At 36.8% G+C, this 8466-nt stretch overlaps 1 protein-coding gene across 1 annotated transcript; it reads right to left on the bottom strand.

Moving 5' to 3' along the window:
- Positions 1 to 5684: 5684 nt before the first annotated feature.
- LOC108994634 (protein LATERAL ROOT PRIMORDIUM 1) lies at positions 5685 to 7935 on the bottom strand. Its single transcript, XM_035685438.1, has 3 exons — positions 7704 to 7935; positions 6283 to 7245; positions 5685 to 6150 (listed from the first exon to the last, which is right to left on the bottom strand). The coding sequence occupies exons 2-3, from the start codon at positions 7082 to 7084 to the stop codon at positions 5816 to 5818; spliced, it is 1137 nt and encodes a 378-aa protein (XP_035541331.1). The 5' UTR covers positions 7085 to 7245; positions 7704 to 7935; the 3' UTR covers positions 5685 to 5815.
- Positions 7936 to 8466: the final 531 nt, after the last annotated feature.

Raw genomic sequence — 8466 nt, forward strand, 5'->3', positions numbered from 1 at the left:
CCTCTTCTCCAAATCGGACAAAAGGCCGAAAGTATCGAAGAATAATATATTTATATATAAAAATATATATATATGTCCACAAAACTACATAAAAGGCCCACTTAACAAAGTTGTGGGCAGCAAACTCAACAACCTTAGAAGTACTTTCCGTACGCAGCCAATCGAATATAAAATATTTCATCCCACTTTTAAGGCAATATTCTAGTACTGTTGATATATATGTTCCTAAAATAAGAGTACATTAGTTTTCCTTGCACATTTTCCTCAGAAATTGACTTAGGTTGTATTTAAATAGTGATATATTATTAATAATAATAAAATAATAAATAGAAATGAAATATCCACACTGCTTAAATTAGGTTATAATTGTCTATGCAGTATAGGCTGCTGGAACTAGACACAGAGAAAGAAAGGCTAGGGATGAACACAGTTGCAGAGAGAGAGAGAGAGCAAGATCTGAAACATAATGATCGATCTGAATTCTGAAACACCGGCTCTCCCATGATCGAAGTACAAAAGCGCTTTTCCATTTGCCAGTGCGTGTGAAGAAAGGAATGTGTCACGCACATTTATAGAAAGAAACTGTCATGGGAAATGTGAGATTAATACATGATTAGGTAGCTAGCTAGCTAGCTAGGGTGAGTAGTACTGTAACCATCAGTACTACTGGCTCCATTTTGCTTTCCTGAAAGAAAGGCCGATCAAAATCCAATCAACATTTCTCTAGCTGGAGACTAGTGGAAGTACAAAGATGCCTGACTTGGGAGAAAACATCTTGTAAAATAGGGACCTATGGACTTGAAAAATGATAAATTTCTGTAAATTTTTATTATTTTTATGTGTTGTGGATATTATGGTGCGGTCTAATCGAAATTAAATAGAACTTTTTTTTTTCTTCTCACATTTGCCAATTGGGTTTAGGGAGAAAAAAAATAGAAAACTACAGCACAGCTCATAGGATCCGAGATAAAATTTCTTTTGAGTTTTATAATGTACATACAAATTTGAATATCAAATTAATATTATTTTTAATAAAATTTATTTTCTAACCAATCATATTCAATGAGGGTACGTATTAGTGCACATAATCGCTTACAATTAAATTTTTTCAATTTTTATCCTCAGTCACTATTTATCATCTCACATTTTATATTCTATAAAAAAAAAATTGTAGATAAGAAATATAAGAATAAATAGTAATTTATACATAGTAAATTCATCCGGGAATACTCTTGAACCAAAAACACACTTTCCGATTTTTTCAAAAGTTCATCCATTTTTTTTTTTTAAATTCCCACAAACCAACCAGACTGAGCCACGCAGTTAAACACGAAATGAAGACTTTGGTGGAATATTAAAAATTTGATAGTATCTTTTCAGATTCTCTTCCAGTTTGCCATTGATGTTATTTTTGGGCTGAATGAGAACTATCCACTTCCCCCCCACCACCAATGAAAAAATTGTAAAGAAACCACAAAAGGCCAGAATCCTTTTTCGGCTCTGGAACACTTCACAGCAATGGAAGCCAATTACTTTATATAACATTTTCTTAGAGGACGCATTTATACCGCCATTTTCCTTTGTATATATATATGTATATATGTATAACACATACATATGTATAGATGCATGTATGTATGTCTGTAAAAAATTGCATTCCAACAGATAATCATTCCACGAATTCTGCAGCAATTTCCTGATCATGATATATATTTTTTAGAATCATGCATCGACTTTCTTCCATGCACTGACTTTCTTCACTACCGACAGAAACAACATCACTGGCTTGATGGAAACATGTTCACTGACACTATATATCGAGCAATCATCCTATGCTCATCTTTCACCCAAACATAAATCCAATAACAAAATCGCTTTCAGGATTTGGTGACAGAAATATATATACATCCAGGAAAATTAACATGAACTAAGAATTGTATAGCGCATCCACACAAGAATCGTCTAGCAACCAGACAGCATATCCCAAAATTCATTTGGGGTCAAAACAGTGAAACCAAAGCAAAGTAGATAAAAATAATAACCCAGTTACGCATTATATTTTCAAAATATGAAAAGAGGAAAACTGTCAATGTTCACATGAAATGCCAAATAACCTCTCCGAAAGATACCATCATACCACACAGGAATACAATAATCATTCAAGTCCATCAACACCATCTCTATCACCAGAAGATCTTTCATTTTAAACTGAAAGCAGAAAGTTTCTAAAGTAAATGAAGGAAACGATACACTTTCAGTAAACTAACTATATATACGACTATATATGCCATGATTGCTATACCAATCCATGCACAACTTCTGTTTGTCATTTCAAATCCTCAAGATGGGGGGGCCAGAACTAATATAGTTAAGCAAGAGAATGCCTTTCTGTTTTTTTTTTCAGTTAATTTGCTTTGTATATGCAATACAAAATAAGCATGAGAACCCAGAGAAAGGTATCAAGTATCAAACAATTATCAATGACAGGATACTGTCACTTTAGCATCATCAGGAGAGGAAAAAAGGAAGGCGATTCCTCAGAGCATGACATTATATATATGTTTAATAATACAAATTGGCAACTAATACTTGAAATTGGAAATTGAAATTCTAGCTAGATGAACCTGTTTCTACAATTGGACGGCATATTTTGGCATAACAATCAAGCAAAACACTTTAACCTCGCTTTCCCTCTCAGCAGAGAAAGTTAAGTAAATCAACTCATCAGCCTCGCAAAAATTTAATACTGAAGTTATAACAAGCCAATGATTGCATGGAGATGCATGAACTAAATACCAAGTTTTAATTAAAGAACTATTAATGGTCGGCATACCTACACAGCTTGGAAAGGGGGAATCAAGAAAAAAAACAACACAACCAATGAGAGACCAAAGTAAATGGATAAAGATCCACTAAAATTCTTGCCCTAACTTAAGAACCACAAGTAGGAGAGAAGTAGAAGCATAAAGTGAGCAAAATTTATTGCTCATTTAATGTTGACCAACATATTTATGCAAGCAGTGCTAAATGATGTGGGATGCATGGTATGTGTCTATTTCTTTCCCACTCGAGAACCTCATGTTAGGGTAAGAACTTAAGAGGACCTTGATCCAAAGTAAATGAATACACAGCTCCATCTATTTACTCAAATGGGAAAAAGATCCCCTCAAGTTCTTGCCTAAACTTGAGCCTCAAGTTGGAGAGAGATAGACACAATGGATTCTTCGACGTTTACTTCTCATCTAGGCCTGGTTTGGATAGAGAGACGTCATCATCTCATCCCATCTCAATATCCAAATACCACAAACACAAATATTTTTCAATTTTAAATCTTTAACTTTTTTATCTAATTATTACCCAATCATTACAACTTTTCCAAACTTTCAAACAATACACACAAAAAAATCAACATTTTCAAATCTCAAAATAAAAATAGTATTAAAAAATTATATTCTAACAATATTTTAACTTTATAATATTTTTATTCAACTTTTTCTCTCCTTTTTCGAAGTCCCATAAAACATTTTTAACTTAAACCATTTCTAACTCATCTCAACTCAAATATCTCACTAATATTGACAAATCATCTCAACTTATCTCAACTCATCTCAACTCACTATGCAAACCATCCAAACCAAGTTGTAAGTCGTTTGGATTTAGAGATGAGCTGAGATGGATTGAGATGGTTTGTGAATAGTAGAATAAAAGTTGAATTATTTATTATATATTATGTGGAAATTTGAGAAAATTGTAATGATGAGATGAGATGAGTTGAGGTAGATTTTAAATGCAAACGAGGCGGCAAAATAATTTTACGGGCAGCAATGAATAGTAGGCCCCAATAGTACTTTATGTATTTATTTCTCTCTAGCTCAGACCTTCAAGTTCAAGAACTTAAAGGGACCATGATCCACTCAAATGATCACCGTAGTGACATTTCATAAACAAATGGCAAATGAAAGACAAAAAATGCTTGCAGATTACTACAAAATATCATGATCACCATCAATCCTTTTATTGTTGCAAAGCAATCTTTCTTATTGGTTAAAAACAATGTGCCGAATTTTGAATCCTTCACCACGAAGGATACATTACTTTTGGGTGCTCGGAAAAATTATTTACATGTGTTTATCCGATATGTTAAAATAAAGGACGCACAAACACTTGTTCTCAAATGCACCTATAAAGCAAGGAACACAAGAATAGGCCCGCACCTAAACAGAGATGGAAAAGTAGAAAGCAGTATATCTAATCTAACAGTAAAAAAGCGAAATACAAGTGAATGTTAATATGATCCCCGTGTTAAAATTCAACTAATTATAATTAATTTGCAGACATTGAATGTGGACAGCATGTGAGGTGAAAAGAACATCCAAGCAAGCACTGAATACAGACCCCTCTTTGTCAAATCTAGATTAGTCAACATTTGCATGCTAGATCATAGCCAAAAGGTTAAGTCACATATATATACCTGCAGCATCTCAAGGAATAAAGTTTAATATAGAACCAAATATGCATCCCCAACAACAATTATTCTAAAAGCTAAATGATTAAGAATACATGTAAAATAAAAGAAAAAACCGCAAAAACAAACACTTGAAGAAAGACTCAGTACACTGTATAGTTCGTACTCATGTTAAGGGGAACAAAAACAAGCAAATAAGCAAATATTCAACACAACACTAAATCTTTAAAAATTTTATAGGCATGCACACTAATGGAAACTATAGTGCGACTACATAATAAGTGAGCACAAACTTAGCATCAACTCATAAAAAAATCTAACTATTCAGTTGGATTGGATTGGATTTTAGTATGAAAGCCAAGGCCTACCGCTACCGAAATTCAAAGCTGAATACATATCCCAGACAAGCAGAACTAGAAGCAAGCAGATCAAGCATTCATGAACGCTCACAGTAGCACGTTTGTCCACACACTGCAAAAATGTAACAAGCATGCGCTAATGTAGTTGAAAACGACATTCATATGATGTAATGCTCTTTCTTTGACAACCAATGATGGTGACATTACAACAACTTCCCATGCTAAAGTCTAAAGCAGCACGATATTAATTATGATATTCACATTTACTTCTTGTCGACAATGAACCAAACTAACCGAACAGGAAAGAAAACTATTGCAATATAACGTTCAGTCCCAACCATAAAGTATGTAAGATTGGTATAATATATACCAGTAAGGAAAAGGAAGCGCACAATATACTTTATGAGTGGGAAATGTCTAGCATAAGAACATGCATGCACCAGGTATACAAGCAAGACAAAATTGGAAAACATATAAAGGTAGGGTTGATACCACGATTTTCATGGATGACTAACCCTTTCCCTTTAATTACACTGTAGACTTCACCTTTGAAAAACACAACCCCAAGAGCAAAAAGAATAACAAAAATAATTGAAAAGGCATCGACGACCAAAAAGTATATAGTTGTATAACATTATCACAAATTTCTATGAACCTAGTATTATTATGAGAAGTTAGAACCTTTTTTTTAAGTCTTTACTTTCCATTAATTCTTCAGAAACACATCGTCATTGGGATATAATGATCCTGATCACATGGTAATTGTAATGACAAAAGCATACTGCAGGCGATAAACAAGAAAATAAAAACCATGATCTGTAGAGTTGAGAGCGTAAAATGGGTTAATAAGAAGATTCAAAGACTATAAAACATTTGTAGCAAAATCATATTAATAAGTAGTAAACAGAAGAAGAATTAGCCTACAATGCCATTTTCCTTCCAAGACCATCGATCGACAGATGTCTTGTACCCGATAATTAAACAAAAAGTATTAATTTATTGGATTACCAAAGCTTGAACCTCCGAGCAATCCTCCACCGGATGCAGCATAAACATCAGAAGGGTCAAGGATTGGAGCTGACGAGGAGACCACATTTCTCCCTCCATCACCACCACCACCTAAATGCAATTCAGATATATTAGGATACCCATCTCTACTTTCAACCCCTTGATCATATAGAAACCCTTTGAAAACATGGCCACCAATATTTACAACCGCCTGATACGCATACTGGTCCTCGCCATCTTCCACCGCCGTTACTCGCACGCACTTGAAAACAGCCGGTGCACGTACTTGCCCAGGCAATGCCTCTTTAAAACTCACATCTGTTCATAATTCAGCAGAAACCCTACTCACAATTCACATATCAACAACCCTAAACCAGTATTAAACTAAAAAATATGAACCAGAAAGCGTATTAGTGTCTGTGAGGAAGAGAGATAGAGCAAAGCTAAAACCTTGGTGACTGGAGCTAGTGTCATAGCTTCTTGGGGGTGTTGTATTGGAAGTGGAAGTATGGGAGTTGGTTGTAGTTTGCGAGGTGATGAGTCTAGGTTTTTTGGCACCAGAGGTAGCGCCAGAAGAGCCAGCGGCAGCAGAAGCGGACACACCCATGAGCTGGCGTTCCCTCCGCCGAGCGGCTGGCACCCAGGTGCTCTTGACATGAGTGGCGCAATCAAAACCGCGACTCTTGCAACAAGTCCTGCACCTTCTGTGGCTGCAATCTTTCTTTGCCTGGTTCCCGCAGTCTTGGCACGTGGTCGTCCCGGTGGAAGACGTCGTTGTAGAGCCACCCATCCCAGCGCCACCACTACCACCACCACCACCACCACCAACTGTTTGCACCAGATTCCCAGAACCACCATGATCAAGAATCGCGGGTTTCTTGAAATAATGCCCATGCTGAGTATGCTGATTATTCTGCCAGAGCTGAATTCCTCCACCACCCCTATTCCTATTACTCAGCATATTGTTCTCATCGTCGACACCGATGTTCGATGGCGCGAGGCAAGGAGTAGCAGTGAGGAGAGGGATGACGCCCACGCCGACGCCCACTCCAAGTGCAGTGGCGGGGTTGGAGCCGTTGATGGAATGAGGATCGGACATGATGGGGTCATGCTGATGGTGGTGGTGGTGGTGGTTGTTGTGGTGGAAAGATGAGGCAGGTGCGACGACGAAGAGGTCGCGCAGGCCCACCATGCCCATCTCCGTGGAAGCGAGGCCGTAATTGATTTGCCTGGAGGGCGCAGCGGACCACATTCCAGAGGTGGGTCCGGTGCTGGTTCCTGCGGCGGTAGGTCCGGCATTGAAGCCAAGGGAGAGCTCATCCGGGGCGGCGCGGCCAGCGGCTGAAGAGGACGTAGCCGCCCAGTCTGCGAAGGCTCCAGAATCCGAAGGTAACCTCCTTGTAGTAGCCACAACTGATGCCCTTTGTCAACAAAACACAATCTTTATTAGCAGCAGTGTATTTTTAGAACACAAATTAATATGGGGAGAGAGATTTGTGATCTTGGAACTCAATCTATGGATGTATATCTGCAGGCTTTATATATGTAAGTGGGGTCTCTGAAATTCTCTGGGAAATAAGTTATGAGAGAGGGAGGGACGGAGATCTTGTTTGTTGGGTGGCTTTCTACCAATCTCCCTACTAAGGAGATTACTGCAGCTGCTGCTGCTGCTGTTGCTGCTTCTTCTGCTGGTGAGACGACTCTTACTGTCACTTTGGCTTTTCTGAGGAAAAAAAGTTTGGCTTCTGAGATCGAGAGAGAGAGAGACGACTGAGCAGTTTCTGGGAGGTGAGGGGCCAGAAAGAAGCAGGGTCTGAGCAGCAAGTGAGTCTCAGAGAGAGAGAGAGAGAGAGAGAGAATGCAATAACGACCTTTCTTCTGTGTTTTCTGCTCTTTTGTTATCGTTGCCGACCTTTCTCTCTCATCATCATCATCATATTCATCATCGTCATCATCTTCTCTTCTTCTTCTTCTTCTCCAACGCGATCCCTTCTCTCTCTGGCTCTGAGCCTCTCTTTTTTATCTATCCCTCTCAAGCTCCTATATGGTTTCCTAGAAAGCGAAAAACTGAGGTGGGTTCCTCTCAACCTCTCACTCTCTCTCTCTCCAATAATAACACTAACTATAGAAGTAGAGAGAAATAAAAAGACTCTTTGTTTAGTTTTTGTGAAAAGAAAAATCTATGGCCCCTCTAAAGTCGCATCTATTTTTTTCTCAATCCACTCTTTCGTGCATTCCTCTTACCAAAACCATCCATTTTTTCTAAATAATATTAAAAAGTAATTTAATATTACAGCTCACCTCTTAATCTTTTTCTTAATATATAATTAATTATATAGATAAATATTTTAGCCTATAAAACAAATTTACAGTAAACATAACTCAATATAATACGTAATTATAAAATTATTTTTATTATCAAAGAAATATAATATATAAAAGATATCAATTTTAAAATTTACTTTTAAAGAATCTTTACTTCCCAGTTATAATTATAAATAGTCTATCTTGGTTCATATATTAATTCCTTGTCTAAACACTTTAAATTTTATTTATATTTCTAAAAAAATATTATCATTATAAATAACAAATAAAAGGAATAATATTTGTAATCGGAAAATGTACAAAAGTTAG

This window comes from Juglans regia, chromosome 14 (genome assembly GCF_001411555.2).
Source record: "Juglans regia cultivar Chandler chromosome 14, Walnut 2.0, whole genome shotgun sequence".
Lineage (NCBI taxonomy): Eukaryota > Viridiplantae > Streptophyta > Magnoliopsida > Fagales > Juglandaceae > Juglans > Juglans regia.

What these genes read in the sequence shown, in the direction of transcription:
- LOC108994634 (XM_035685438.1), bottom strand. Translation starts at nt 7,084, where the DNA reads ATGTGGTCCGCTGCGCCCTCCAGGCAAATCAATTACGGCCTCGCTTCC. An exon ending in CACTAGCTCCAGTCACCAAG is followed by an intron (nt 6,151 to 6,282) that starts GTTTTAGCTTTG and finishes AATTATGAACAG; the next exon opens with ATGTGAGTTTTAAAGAGGCA.